Source organism: Lepidochelys olivacea (genome assembly GCF_965140295.1).
Source record: "Lepidochelys olivacea isolate rLepOli2 genome assembly, chromosome: 6".
Taxonomy (NCBI): domain Eukaryota; kingdom Metazoa; phylum Chordata; order Testudines; family Cheloniidae; genus Lepidochelys; species Lepidochelys olivacea.
The window spans coordinates 113,894,222-113,910,167 of record NC_140416.1 but is presented as its reverse complement, the minus strand read 5'-3'; the positions used below and the strand labels follow the sequence as shown (position 1 = coordinate 113,910,167).

Genomic DNA, 15,946 nt, shown 5'->3' with positions numbered 1-15,946 from the left:
AGGTATTACATGATATGGGAAATTAGTCACAGTCAAGCTGTCATCATGCCTACGCCCACAGGGCTTTTAAGAAGGTAGTTTTATAATTGATCAGTCATTTTGTTGCAATGTAATTATCTAATGGAAGGTAAAGACATTTCTCGCCTACAGCTCAGCTGTCTTACCTCTTGCAGATGACATCTGAGTTGTTGTAGTTAAAAGCATTAAGTCCTCTGCTTAACATAAAACTGCCCTTGCTGTTTGTTGTTGTTTGATATATCTGTGCCGAGCCACCCAAACGTTGGCAATCTGTCAGGAACCATGTTTGATATGCATAAAACAAAGCAGATTGCAGCCTCCCCTGTTAGCATGTTGCAAATAGAAATACCATTGTGTTCCTGGTATACCACTGTTTTGCCATTGTTCAAGAGCTTGCTTGGACTGCATGTCTGAGAAGTTGGTCCCGATTTCCTTCATGATCACTTTAGTCTCTCTGACTTTAGAAAGGTTTGAACCTAGCATAGAATCACCTGTGGCAGTTCTATAGTCTGGCGCACTTGGGGAGATATGAGGCTTAGCAGATAAGCGATTTAAAATGTATCCTGTGGAAATATTCTGTATTGAACACTTCCTGGCCCTGGTTTCCCAAGGGTTCCACAGCATTTCCCTAGGGTTCTTTTTAAGCCTGTGATGAGGAGGGAAGAAGTAGGAGAAGCTTTGCAAAACTCTGTAGCTTCCTCCAGCTTCTCCCCTCCTCATCACAGGCTTTAAAAGAACCCCAGGGAAATGCTGTGGAGCCCTTGGGAAACCAGGGCCAGGAAGTGTGGGATCATGATGCTAGAGGGGAAACAGTGGCTGCTTTGTCAGCTTCTCCAAGAAAAGCTCTTCCCAAGGTATGCTGCTGCTGGCCCATTGTCTGAGATTAACAGAAGTCCTGTGCTCTGAATGCTAGGTAGAATGTAGCACAAACTGGCCTCCAGTGGATGTAAATGTTTCCGGCTAGATACCTGCACAGAATGTGAATTGCAGCTCTGGGACTGAGAGGAAGCTGTTTAGCTTCAGCACTGTATTATAACTGGTCTCCCTCGGTGGAGAGGGCTGAGATACAGCAAATCCTGGCCCAAGGGATGCAGATGGGGGAGTGCCACCTCATCTGCATTGTTTCAGCCCTGCAGAAATCCTCTGTTCTGTGTGGGGAGGGGAAAGAAGAGCAGTACTGGGGGTGGGCCACAGAATCAGCATAGTCTTTGCCCTCTTTCCAAAAAATCCCACAGGGGACTCTTGCTTACACTGCTTCCTTTCCACAGTTTGGTACCCGCCATTTAAGGGGTAGTTTTAGATCCTAGGGAGCCTCTGTTTGTGTGGGATGGGAGAGCTGGAAGATGGAGGTGTATCAGAGATCCCCTGTGTTGGGTGTCCTTGAGCCTCAGTAGACTATTTGGAATCCATGAGTTTAGGGATTGGAACTCCAGGTTGCTTCAGCGAAGGAGAAGACAAATCAACACCCTGCCCTGGACTGCTAGGGCGAAATTCAAGGAAACATTGAGTAGATGATTGCATGTCCCTGTGCAGAGCTAACCCCCTGGGGAATCAGTCTGGCCCTGTGAAATTGTACAGCAGTAGCATCCAACAGCAAATATCTTTACAACTGACTTCCAGAAGAAGAGCTTTGTGTGTAGGTTGAAACCATGTCTCTTTTACCAACAGAAGTTGGTCCAGTAAAAGATATTGCCTCACCCACCTTGTCCTTCCAGATGTTGAGTCTTTTATCCTGACGTGAGCAGTTCACTTTCAGGAGTACAGATTTCACTGTGTACTCTGGGAAGGAGCCTTGTAGTCTCATATCTATAAAATGCCACCATTTAGTTTCTTTGACCTCTAGCTATTGAATGTTTTTGTCCTCTGATATTTTAACAGTGAAGAAAATCTGTTGTATGTTTAGGAAGATGCAGCTTGTGTGTGTGGGAAATATAGTGGAGGGGTGGGTTAGATGATGACTGGGGGAGAACAGCCAATAAAAGATCCTCTAACTGACCACTTCATGGAGCACAAGAGGGAAAATATTTTAAAGCTGGTCAAATAGTCACCATTTCCTCTTCATTTATATTATCTTGCAGACTTAGCTTCACAATGGAGAATAAAATGTGCTTCTCTGCCTTGCCTGTGTATCGGACACAGATTAGGATGTTTTGTTTTGAGTGCATAATTTATCAATTGTTTGATTTTGTTCTCAGGCACTGAGGCTTTGTTGCTGGTATGATTTGTAGTCATCCTTGGCATCCTTAGAAGAAAATGTAATTACATTATTTGCCTTTTGCATTCCTAATCAAGTTGCCCTTCAGAATGGAAGGTTGAATTATTCTGTAGCTCAGGCAGCAAGTCTGCAGATTACTAACAGTTGCTGTAGAAACAGGATTTAACAGCCATGACATGGTTCAGGCTTTGAACAGGAGAAGGAAGCTTCTCACTTAACACACAAATGTAGCAAAACTTCAGAACTGCTAGTTGTCACTAACAGTGGTTGTAGAATTAGTGTTGACTTTAGTTGCTTTTGTTTCTTGACTTCCCTTTCAATTTTTCAGTCTCCTGTTTTATATTTTTTTTCATAGTATTTGTTAAAGCTTTTGATAATATTCTGTCCAACATTCCTGTTGGACAGCCACATTGAAGTGCATGGAGTTGCACAAGAGCAACCAAGGGTGAAAAGTGGCCCTCTGATTAGAGTACTGCTTAATTGAGATTTCTTTCTGGTTTAATAAAAAATTAAATATTTCTGATTTCTTGCTTTGAGATAAACTGGGACGTGTAAACTTCTTTCAGACCAGATGTTTACATCCCTCTTCATGTAATGTCCTCTGCGTTCTAAATCACTGACATTAACATCCACCACTCTTGCAGCAAAAGTGCAAGCCACCATTTTGGTGTCCTGCGCCTAAAATTGAGTCCCTCTGCTGAATAAATGAATGAGCTCTGTCTCCGGACAGGTGACTCTCCCTGCAAACCTCACTTAATGCACATTGAATTAAAAAAAATACGAACACATATTGGATTCTAGACCATTTATTTATGGGAAAGGGCAGGGGTGTGTGTGTGTGAGGTTAACCTTTGCCAAATAGAGAAGAGAGACTTATTAGAGAAATAGAAATTTAAGATGTTTAAATGGAGGAGGGGGATTAAGTTGTATTTCAAGTTTAATTTGACTGGACACTGATCTATTGATACTGCAGTATTGCTTGCCAACTGTTTGAACAAAGCAAGAAACTTGGTGTGGGGGAAATGGAAAACTCTGTCCTCTCTCTAAAGAGTGGTGAATTTCTTCTATGTAAGTCAACCAGCGTATGGCATGATATTTACTCGGAATGGTTGAAATTGAAGTGTAACTTGTGTTATAAATTGGGCTATTAGTATTCAGTTTCAGCTCCTGTGTCATTTATAGCATGCTGGCAAGATTAAATGTTCTACCTAATTCCGTCACATATTTTTAAGTCATGTGCCACACTTCATAGTATGTAATCACTTAAGTGCAGAAGAGATCAGAGCTTCGGCTTGCTCTGAAATGCAGGAAATCTAATTTAACCTAAATATGAAGAGCAAAGGGAAATGTACAGCTTCTTATTACTGGAAAACATGTTCCTCCTCCACCCCTCACTGCTTCCAGTGTGACTGAAAGCTGTACTTGCAATTCAGGACAATTTCCGACAGCTGTGTAGTGGGCTAAATGATTGGTGGGATCACCCCTCAGCTTCCCCTCCTGCTCCCACAAAGCCAGGACTTTGTGAGCACATGGTCCCTCCCTTCCTTTCCCTTCCCAGAAGCACCATGTGATCTGGAGCCTTCTATGACATTTCCCAGGTTCGTGTCCCTTTAAGGAAGCCCCAGCACCCTCAAGGAAGTAGAGACTGCCTGTGTTCTACCTGGTCTCTGGGTAGACAGTGCTGTTGATCCAGTCTGACTTCACAGGCCCTAAAATTACCCTTTGGGAAACAAAGAAATCTAGCATTTTCCAGCTTGATTATTTTATCTCTTTTGCTGCTTGCCGTGTGGCTGAACTTTTATTTCGATGTGTGCGAGCCCTCGTCTGAGTGGGAGTTCAGCCTCTTCTTTGTTTCAGTGAAATGCTCTGTGTGTAACTTTATCTCTCCCTCCCAGACAGTACAAAGCCCAATGGGAAAACGGTAGTAGGAGATGTGGCTTACAGTGCAGCGAAGGAAAGAGCTTCGTACATCACCCCCGTCCCTGGTGGTGTTGGACCAATGACTGTGGCCATGCTAATGCAGGTATGTGAACTATAGACTGACTGTGTCCTACCTGTCCTTTTTATGCGTTTGTCTGACTAGCCAACTAACACACAGTAAATAACAGTGGGCATTTCTGGGGGTGGGTGAGTGCCTGGGAGGAGTTAGGCTGTGTGCCACTGGTCAAGCATCCCAGAGAAATGCCCTACGCTGCTTTGTGTGTACGCTACTTGTGTGTGTTTGAGGTTTTGTTCGCTGCCTCTTTGCTTGACTTCACTGACATGCATCATGTTACCTAATGGGGTTTGTCTCAAGAGTTGAGGGATTTCCACTGTCACTAGCCTGGTGTCTTGCATACCCTCTTCCTGACGCTGTGCAAAGCAATCCAGGTTTGTAGTGGGCTTAATTTGCTAGATTCCTGACAGAGGAAAGTTGTCCATTGTCTCTCTCCCCCCTGCCCTCTCTCCGGAGGAGAGTTCCAACAGTGCAAGCGGACTGCAGCTCCAGCTTGTTGGGAGATGGCTCATGACTCCCAGGAACAGGGCTGGATTTAGAGATGGGTGACTGCCTGGGGCGCCAGACGTGGGGATGCACCAGGCTTGGGGAGCTGTTTTTGTTAGCAGCGAAAGGGAAAATAGAATGTTTGAAGTAAAATGTTTCAGGTATTCTGTACGTGGATTCCCTTTTCACTAACCTCCTAGAACATTCTGGACCTTTGTAGAATCTCGTGGAACCTTCCAGATTTTCTGAGAACTACACTTTTCTTGAATCTCCTGGAATGTTGTCAGTAATGCCCTTGTGGGTATATAGGGGGCGGGGAGTCACCAGTCAGTCAGTGGGATATAAGAATGAAGTAAGAGCCCCAGCTGCGATATTGTGAACCTTGTTTTACTGTGTAATTGTGAAAGTGTACTTGTGTGTTAAGACTTGAAGAGTGTAAGTAGTGACTAATAAAGGACATATTTAATGAGAAGCTATGCTTCAGTTCACGAGGTCAAAGGCGAGAAAAGTGACCTTTTGAACTAAAAGACTAGGGTTAATGTTCTAAAGCTGTCACCTACTGTAACCCCATTTAATACTGGTCCACCCGATCTTGGTGCCCAGTTCAATTTCTTGATGTTAGTACATTTCAGTTATTCTTAAAATTAAAAAGTTTCTATAAGCTTAGAGGAAACATTTTTATTTGCTTATACATGGCATGAATAAATACAGATGTACAGATCCTAGTGTACGAATTTATCATCTCATATGACAGGGATAAGTCATGCATGCACATTGTGCATCAAAGTCATGAAATGGGCTACAAATTCAATAAAAATAAGGCATTCAAAAGTTTAACAAATGGAGGGTGGGGTGCTGAAGGTGCTCCTTGCCTGGGGTGCCATTTTTTCTAGGGCTGGCCCTGCACAGGAACCCAGAGTGCCTGGAAAGTGGGATGAACAGCTTTGCTGGTGGGGCTCTTAGGGAGCGCTAGCTGTAATTTTAAAACAAGCCATGCGGTGGCCCTAGAAAGAGAGCAGTAGCACAGCACTTGCCTTCAGAGGTTGCTCTAGACAATCAGCCACCCTAGGCAAAACTTCACGGGGCTGCCTAGAACAGAGATTCTCAACTGCAGAGGGGAGACGGGTGTAGGACTTTCTAGGGGGTGCAGCAAGCCTTCTGATGGTTTGGTGGTTATGATAGGGGGCAAGTGCCAGGTCTCAATGACACTTAAATATGGCCTGGCTGCCCCTCTGCCAAGACAGAGGTGTGCAGCTGGGTCAAATTCGAATGAGTGACATTGCAACCGGGCGCACAGGGTTACAGTGCTGCTCAGGTTTGGCCCCACCACTCTAGGCAGCTGACTTGTTTGCCTAACGCTACTGCAGCCCCGCCTGATTTTGGGGAGGGGGGAGGGGAGAGGGAGGGAGGGAGGGAGGAAACAAGTCCAGTGTAAGCATTTTAAAAGTCTCCTTGAGAAATTTAAATAAATGCTTTAATCAGAGGTTTGCATTGGTTGCTGTCTGGGATAGAAAGGAGGGGGCTGGGCAGTCCTTTCTGGACCTGTGTTTACTAACCAACGTGTTGCAACGTCTATGGCTGTAAACTGAGCCTTTTTATACCTGTTCAGAGCACAATAGAGAGCGCACAACGATTTCTAGAGCAATGCCAACCTGGGAAATGGAACATCCAATACAACCAGCTCCGCTTACGGACTCCTGTGCCAAGGTAACACTTTAAATAAACTACTGCTGTCTATCTTGTAACGTCGTGTTTCTGTTCTGTTTTCTCTGGGACTGTGTATGGGAATTCCCATGGCAGGTTTGTACGCAGGAGGGTAACTACTTGAGTTCATTCTAATTTTTAAAATTCCCAGCGTTTTGCAGAGGAAAGCATTCCTGTCCAATCCTGCAGAGTGACATGTGCGACCAGGCTCCTTTGCCTGTCTGAGCCGCATCAGGGCTTCAGACAGGCACACAGGTCCACCTGCACACATCGCTCCAGAACAGAGGCCTTGTTGTGTACAACGATGCAATTTATAGTATTGGCCAATACGCAGGTGGCAACATCGTAGTTTTTAAAATATGGATAATTGTATGATAATACCAAGCTGCTTTTAAGGGCAATGATGCTGTGTCAGAGCACTACTGCTCGCACTTACATAGTCATTTACACATGGAGACCTCAGTTCAGCAAGGTATTGTGTATGGCCATCGGTCACATTGATGGACTTCAGTGGGACTTAAGCATGTGCTTAAATATTTTCCTGAATCCGGGCCTCAAAGCTCTGTACAAATGCAAATCTTCTCAGCCCTCTTGCGAGGCAGAGACTGCTAGGGCCAGTTAGATGTATAATGGTTGAAGCAGCAATTAGCAAGATGCTTTCCTTCACCTTGAGAGAGCTGAAGTCTGAGATAGCAAGAGCACCTTGGGATAAGAGTTGTTGGGTTAGAGCTCCTGCTAATAACAAACACTTGAAAGTGTTTGAAATGTCACAGGAAAGACTAGAAGATTCCCAAGTAACAGGCATCAGTAGCAAAGCTGCCTTGGGAGATGTCCTTACCCATACTACAATGGGCTGAGAGGACCTCCTTGGGCAGATTGACTTCTTTAGCTGTAAAGCTTAGAGATTTCAGTTTTTAAATCCTACATTGGGGTGCTTGTGGGCTATACCTGTTGGGAAGCAGGCGGTTTCATGCTTCAGCAAATTAGATTCCCCTCCTCTTTTCTTTAAGCGACATTGAGGTATCTCGATCTTGCATACCCAAGCTCATTGGTCATCTCGCTAGAGAAGTTGGCTTGCTCTCTGAAGAGGTGGAGCTCTACGGTCGGACCAAAGCCAAAGTTCTGCTGTCTACTCTCAAACGCCTGAAGGACCAGCCAGATGGCAAATATGTCGTTGTAACAGGGTACGTTGTTCCTTCCTTAAAGGTGATATTGGGGAATATGATGTAGAATTTCTGGAGGAGGGTTTTGGAGTCTTGTTGCTTTGCTTTATAGTTTTAAGAATGTTGGCGGAAACTTGGAGTAATTTCATAGGAATTGGATCAGACCCAGAGTCCATCTAGTTCAGTATCCTGTCTGACAGTGGCTGGCGCTAGAGGCTTCAAAGGATGGTGTAAAACCGCTGCAGTAGGATAAACTGGCTCCACACTTAGCGCTTGTCTACACCGTGCATTTGCCCACAGCAGAAGGATGTAAATTTTAGATTGTGACATGCTAGTATGAACTATCTGGACTGTGTGCACTCTGCTGGTGAGCACTAGAAGTTCCCTAGTTATGTTAACATAGTACTGTTTGAAATGGGACTGTCAATACACACTAAGGAACTTCTGGTGTTCACCAGCAGGGTGCACACAGGCCAGTTAGTGCGCGACACACTTGTGTGAATGAAAATATGCACCCCTCTAATCTGCACCAGTGTAGACAAGCTCTAGGACTCATCCTGAACTCTAACTACAAGAGGCTATCTTGAGCCCTGAAGCATGAGGTCTTATATCCCTTCCAAAATATGTGTTAGCGTTAACTCTGATAACTGGATATTCTTATCCATTAGACATCCAATCCCATTTTGAATCTCGCTAAGTTCTTGGTCTCAGGTATTTTATTGCATATGCTGTGTTGTGTATTTTAGCATAACACCTACGCCCCTGGGAGAAGGGAAAAGTACCACTACGATAGGCCTGGCTCAAGCCTTAGGAGCACATCTCCACCTGAATGTGTTTGCTTGCGTCCGACAGCCTTCTCAGGGACCAACCTTTGGCATAAAAGGTATGACTTGGCAGCGTCATATTGATCACCATTCATGCAGGATAGAAGAGTAGCAGGGAAGGCACATTCAGCCGATGGGTGTTCTAGAAATTTCAACTCTTAGGAGAGTGTGTTTTCTGTTTCTGTATAGAGGTGTGTAATCCCCACTGAGGTCATTTAGGGTTACACAAACATGTGGGGAGAGAATCTGATTTATTTAGGAAGAAAGCAAGTTTTGGATACAGTCACAGTGAAATCCAGCGCAGCGTTTAATCATACTTGTTCAATAATAAAGACATTTTAAAAATGGCTAAGCAAATGTGCTCAAAGCTACAGAGCCATTAATGAGCATGGTTTGGTTACTTCCTTCTATGCCTTTTTATAGGTGGAGCTGCAGGTGGTGGATATTCGCAGGTTATCCCCATGGAGGAGGTAATTTTGACACAAGACCTTATTGACTGTGTAATGTTCAACTGTGCTGAGAGCGGCTGTAGTCAGTTAACTTCTTGGAAATCTTTTGTTTGTAGTGAGATCAAAGTCTAAGAATGGGTATTGACTTTTCTTTCGGCAAAGCTACTTTAAGGACAGAGGGAGTTAATCTTTCATTGTTTTTAATGGAAGGCTGCGTGGGTCAGCGAATAGGGTATAGTGCTGGGAATCAGGAGAACTCGATTGCCTTGCCATTTCTATCACTGACTCACTGCGTGACCATAAGCAAATCATTTTAATTCTATATGCTTCAATATCCCATCTGTAGTGTGGGGGTAACAGTGGCCCTCCTTTTATAAGGCACTTTTAGATCTAAGGGGGAAGAGAGTTGAGTAGCACTGTCAGTGACGGTTTACACTCTCAGGAACACACTATTTCTGTATGCTACTTCTACATAATTGTCTGATAATGTACAGTGGGTAAGGGAAACTCGGAAAGCAGTAAGGCCATAGTGCTAGTGGCCAGCACATTAGACAGAAATATGCAGTGTGATACGGCGGCAGCAGCAAAGGTGATGTGGTGGGTTGGGTTTTTTTGGTTTTTTTTTTTTTTGGCTGGGGGCAGGGTGGGGCTGCATCCATACACACAGCATTGCAGGGCACAGAGTTAGAAAGCAATGTCTCTTGTGTTATACACTTAGAATATGATATTTTCTCTATTTGCCAGAAATATGGTGACACGTTGGAGGGCATTCAAGGAAGATCAGCAGAAATGATAAAGGGATTGTAGGGAACGATTCATGTGTACAGTCCACAAAAGGTGTAAATGTGAAGGCAGGCAAAGATTTAGTTAGCATGGTGCTGAGGGGTATATTATTGAATTCAAGGAAGGAAAAATAATCTCCCAATGGAAGCTGTGGAAGCCCGGTCACTTGGGCCACTTAACTAGACTGGCCAAAACACTTGCCCATATACAATATAAGGAACAATCCTGCTGTGGCTGGAAAACAGACTAGATAGGTAAGATCTCTCTCTGACCTCTGGTATTAAAATCAATTCCAATCTTGTTGGGTTTCTTTTTTTAATCAAAACATAATTTTTTTTTTATTTTATTTTTTTTTTAAATTGAATGTCTGTAGAACTATTCATCACAGTACAGGCTCTGAGATATTGGTGGATACCTTTTGCAAGCAATCTCCGGCCCAGGAAGGGCTTAGCCAGTAGAGAAATATAAAACAAGAGGTGCAAAATAAGGCAATAAGCAATGGCACATATTTGTATATTAAAATAAGATTGCATCTGGTGATTAGTACAAAGCTGAAAAATAGAGTAACTGACACTGGATATCTTTCTCTGTTTTAAAGACTTAGTAACTGAGGTTTCCGGAGTCTATGGGATTAAGATTTTATGGCTCTTGCTGTCATCTCTTCTGACTTTTCTAACACCACCTCCCTTCTTCATTTCACTCCTGCTATGCATAATTGCCCTAACTGAATCCCCTTCTCTTCCCCCCCACCCCTCCATTTTTATATGCCAAACGTAGAAGAAGCAGCTGTAAACCTAACCTCTAATCCCACTATGCTGCACAAATCAGATCAGTTGTCTCAAATGAAGGTAACAACAAAGCAGTATAGCCATGTTTTTCCATCTTTTGCATGAACCTTCTCTTGATGATCCTGGCATAGCTGGGGGAACTGACTCTTGTATGATAAACTCATTTTGAACACTTAGTTCAGGAAGTTTTGTAAAATGACATAAATGTGGGGGTGGCATGTTTCTGTTTTAGACAAATTCCATCTTCTGTTCCACATATTCCACAGAGCAGTTTCCCCCTGCTGCTCTCCCAGTAACATTGCTATTGATATTTCTCTTTCCATCTGGCTATAACAGACTACCCAAAAAAAAAGGGTAAAAGAAGGGTGAAATAACTGATGTCCATTTTTTCCTATAGTTTAACCTCCACCTGACTGGTGACATCCACGCCATCACAGCAGCCAATAATCTAGTAGCTGCAGCTATCGATGCTCGTATGTTCCATGAGCAAACTCAGTCTGATCAGGTAAGAGATGATGTAGTTGATTCCATTCTGTGTTGTGTTGAGCACAGTCTATTTTGCCAAGATTTTTTGGACACTCTGCAGCTGCTAATTATATCTCATTCTTCAAGGCTCTTTATACCCGCTTGGTGCCTTTGATCAATGGTGTTAGGAAGTTCTCTGATATTCAGATCCGAAGACTGCAGGTGAGTTGATCAAGCTTGTTAGGTTTCTAGTACTGTTCTGTATGCGTCATCTTTACCCTGTGAAAAGATAAATTACAAAAACCTTACATTGGTCTGTTTGTTGGTATTTATTTACACAGCATCCAAAAATGCATTACCCCACAATCCAACTAAAGACATGTCACAGCCCTGTCCTTGAAGAGGTTTCAGTCTAACTTTATATGCTATTCAGTGAATGAGTAAACTACAAGGAAGTTAGGAAGAAACAAGGGCCCCTTATAAATAATCAACTGTTATTTCAGTGTCCTTGATGCAGCATAACTCAGAAATAAATAGTCCTTGCCCCAAATACACAGTCATAACTGAAGATGAACATTTCCTGCTGTGGTATTTATTGTGGCAGTGAACACAAAAACACAGCCTTCTGAACGTGAGCTGCTGGAAATTGTTTTAATACAAACTGAGCAAAAAAGGAGAGACGTATTTTATTTGCACATTCTGTGTGTCAGTTTTTACATGGAAAAAGTACTCCATTGAATTCCTCTCCTCTAGCTACACAGATGTTCAATGGTCATTTAAATGACTAGAACTTGGGAAGCAAATGGAGTCGTTTGTCAGCAAAAAGCATGGGCCACCGTGTGTTCCTGGTCTCTTTAGCAATTCTCTTTCACAGTAGCGACAAGATCATCTAGGTGGTAGGTTCAGGGGAAGTTATTGGAGTTGTCTGCGGGTTAATCAGTTGGCCTACCTATTAACATAGCCTGAGGCACTCAGAATTGTACGACTACTTTTATGTTGTACATCCAGAACAGGTGTCCATTGGGAGGGCAAGAACAACAGTCTCGTTGTGGGGGCTCTACATTTTTGTATCATTAACTGGCTGTAATGTCTCCACCATGTGATACTCACATTTGATTGCCAGTTTCAGTCTCTCCTCCTTTGCCGGGCTATGTCAGGTCAAGTGCTCAGGCCTATTATATGGAGTGTTACTGACAGGCTCTGCAGGGAGCCCTGGCCAGTCCCCTGCTGCCGCAGCGCTGTTGGCTGTAATATGGAGGTGTGAAGGGTGGCAAACGTAGACCTGCTGCCTCTGAGAACCCCTGGTGCTCAGGAGAGCGACACAGGAGAACCTGTCCCTTCTTGCCTCTCTTCTGGTGACATGTAGGACTGTGTTGTCTAAATAAAATGCTTGCTGTTCCTAAATCAGTTCCATCGCTTCACTCATTTCTAAGCTTGTACTTGAATCGGGCTCCTTGAGGTAATGCCTCTCTGTTAAGCATCTTGGCAAATTGCCCATCTTCAACAAGTTCCTGGTCTTCAGGCAGGGCTTTCTGGGATATTGACCGTCTTGTGACTGAATTGTTTAGTGCCTCCTTCGTGCACTGTATGTAGCATTCTGAAGAAGCAGTGTTTTAATACTTATGGCAGTGTGCAATGACCCCCCCCAGGTTAAGTAAAGAGAAATGTGTATAAATACACAAAACTGATGATTAGAACCTGGCACGTAAGGTAGAGCTTTGCATGATTTCTTAGGGATGCAGATGGAAGGGGCTTCCCTTCCTCTTCAAAATGTCACTAGCTGTCTTGTACCTGTGTTGACATTGACACTCCCTCTGGTGGGAGGGACTGTGTTATATGCATTGCCCTCTGACAGAATTTGCGATTACCTAGTGGCACACTGCTTCAGAAACAGATTCTCCACCCCTGCTTTATGCAGGGAGAAGTAGCTCTCGGGAGGCACCCTCTCCCTCCGTTTATTGCTAAAAATGGGGAAAGCTGCTGTACGAAGGCTCCTCATTTTAATATAGGCTCGTTTCCTTCAACCTTTTGACTATTCCTTTTTCCCCTCTCCTCCCCCCAGAAACTGGGTATTGAGAAAACTGACCCCGGGACATTGACGGATGAAGAGAGAAACAAATTTGTGAGATTGGATATTGATCCAGCCACCATAACATGGCAAAGAGGTACCAGAGCAATAGACAGTTGAACTGCCAGATAGGACAAATGTGTGAAAAGAGGGGTTGTAAACGTACAGGGAGCTGTGTTTACTGGCACAACGGGGGGTCTGACATTGTGCATGCTCAGTGGGATAGATTCACTCTTGGGGCTCTTCTTTCAGTCTCAGTCCTAGAGCAGTTGACACAGATGGCTTGAATCTTGATGTGCTCAGGTGAGATTTAGTTAATTGCTACAAAGCTGTATTTCAGACTTTGCCAGTAGCTCAGTGAGAGAATACAAAGATTGGCAGCCCTGGTTAGCTGCCTAGTCTTCCCCATGCTGAGAAGAAGGGAAGTCTTTAGAGCTCCGTCCTGGCACTTGGTAGAACCAGGTTCACTTCCGTGCCCTGACACCAACTTCCTGCGTGTCCATGGGGACAGATTTCCAAAGTTGTTTTGCACACGGATGTTGTGGGGATAAATGCAAGACTGTGAGGTGCTCAGATACTATGCTGGTAAGTCCCTAGGGTAGATATGGTACTATTCCTTCCGTGCGAACTCCAACAGGGCTTTCAGCTTCAGCCTTCGCATTACCACTGAGTGGGTCAGGTCTTTAGCTCGCTCTGGTGACCTACGCCAGCTCTGAAGCTGCCCCACTGCCTCTTATTTTTCCTGTCTCAATCCATTAATTTCACTTCTGTGTTAGCTGGGTGGTAGAATTTAATCCAGTCATTCTGTTAGCAGATTTTAAACCTTTTCATTGACCGATTTCACTACTATCCTAGTTGGTTCAGTTACAGCTGCCAGGAAGAAATGATACCTGATTAATTAAAACAGTGATTTTTAATGTCAAACAGCATTGTTTGGACCTTTACTTCCTCTAGAATAGCTTGGAACAGATGGCTTAACTCTCTGTATTTAATTATTAATTGCAAGAAATGTTTGAGTAACAGTAATTCAGCCTGAATAACTCTTTTCTGAAGTGAATGTTAAACTTCTTCTGTCTGTGGCATTCCATTAAGAAAAGAATGTAGTCTCTTGAGTATTTAAATTGTAGTTCGAACCAGGGTGGATAAAAATCATGTTTTAAATAACAATAAAATCAATTTTGTAAAAAAACTGATTTAAAAAAATTTCATTTTTTTTAAATCAGATTTCTAAAATTTTCATGTTTCTAGTTCTTTATTTTCTTACCATTTTATAGCCTTACAATGCTGAAGTGTGTTTTTTGTACTTTTCTTTAATTAGGCCTTGTCAACACACACAATGCTTTTACTATACTGGTCTAGTTTAACATGCTTTATTCCACTTCTTGTAAAGGAAAAAGCTTTCGTTATATAAAGTACCTTTTCACTGGTATTACTGGATCCACATTAGGGCTTGTATTGGTGTATCCATAGCAGTTAAAAAACAAAAATCACATACACCCCTAGGTGAAATAGTTATACCAACAAAAATCTGTATGTAGAGCAAGCCTTGGTAGAAATAACGTCTGCGTAAAATCTGAAATCCTACTACAGTTAGGAACTAAGAAGTTTCATTATCTATACTAAAAAGGCAAATCCAGAAACTCATTAACATCCTACTGGGAGAATGGTACAAATTCAAACGCAACATTGACAAGCAAACATCCTGTGCTATATTTGCAACCAATCCTGTTTTCTGAGGTATTGAACTTCCATAAGTCAAGGAAGCTGAAATGCTTTGACTAAGTTAATTATTTGTTTTTTTGAAAATCTAACACTCAGGTGCCTAAATATGGATTTAGTAGCCTATTTTTTAAAAAGATTGGCCTGTGTATATGCAAAAAGTTGACAGCATCAATGTATTGAAAGTCTAAATTGACTTTTCATTTTTTTAACACTGAAGCAATTTTGCTTATGTTCACAAACATTATACACTGCTCAGAGTGAAGTTTTTAATAAAAATACAAATTTAACCCCTGATGTTATAAACACTTAAGTCACTTACTTAACTTTAAGCACACAAGTCATTTGAGGTCAGTAGTGTGTGTGAGTAGAGCTAAGTGCCTGTTTGCTGATTTAATTTTCAGTGTTTTGGTTTTTTACCTATGGCAGTTCTGTAACGTACAAACAAGGTACCCTACCGATAGTGACAGGTTTTTAAAAAATGCATTTATAAGTTATTTTCTTATAAACTTTATATTAAGATTACATTACTAATTTTCAGTTTAGTTTTTACAAAGGTTTTACAAAATTTTAAAGAAATTTAAAATCACTCACTGACTCAATACCTTAAAATAATCATACTTGGCATTTACATAACGATATCTAGCTGTTCTATAGCACTTTTCATCCATACATCTCAAAGCGCTTTACAAAGGAGGTCAGTATCTTTGTCCCTGTTTTACAGATGGGGGAAACTGAGGCACAAAGAAGTGAAATGACTTGCCCAAAGTCTCCCAGCAGGCAAGTGATAGAACTGGGAATAGAATCCAGGTAGCCTGAGTCCCGGTCTGGTTCTCTAGTCAATGGGTGACACTGCCCCTTTTATATAGCACTTTACATCTTCAAATCCCTGTACAGATATTGCACCCTCCCTCTACCCCATGAGTTCACTGGAAATAACCATTACCCCAACTTCAGTGGCAATAGCCAACTGTCCTTATGTTACAGGTGGGGGAAATTGAAACAAAGGCAAAACGATGCAGCTAAGATTAGAATTCAGGACCTCCTACCTCAAAAAATCCATGCTCATTCTATAAGAGATGCTTCTAAAACCAGTGTGATTAAAGATCCCAAGTTGTATCCAAATTCATGTTTGCAATCCAAACCCCCGCAGTCAGGAGTAGAGTCCTTTAGGAGGTATTGTAGGAATGTACTTCGCAAATATCAGCAACAGACTGAGGTTCGTGCTTTCCTAGTGCTTTAAAAATATGATCCCTTTGGTCTGTGCA

General features: G+C 42.6%; 1 protein-coding gene across 1 annotated transcript in view; it reads left to right on the top strand.

Moving 5' to 3' along the window:
* Positions 1-15,946, top strand: part of MTHFD1 (methylenetetrahydrofolate dehydrogenase, cyclohydrolase and formyltetrahydrofolate synthetase 1) — a 68,552-nt gene that overhangs the window by 26,039 nt on the left and 26,567 nt on the right. The window contains 8 exon segments of the mRNA XM_084632046.1: positions 4,129-4,256; positions 6,325-6,422; positions 7,430-7,603; positions 8,329-8,465; positions 8,830-8,876; positions 10,824-10,931; positions 11,039-11,113; positions 12,954-13,056. Of these exon segments, the coding sequence (XP_084488172.1) occupies positions 4,129-4,256; positions 6,325-6,422; positions 7,430-7,603; positions 8,329-8,465; positions 8,830-8,876; positions 10,824-10,931; positions 11,039-11,113; positions 12,954-13,056 (870 nt within the window).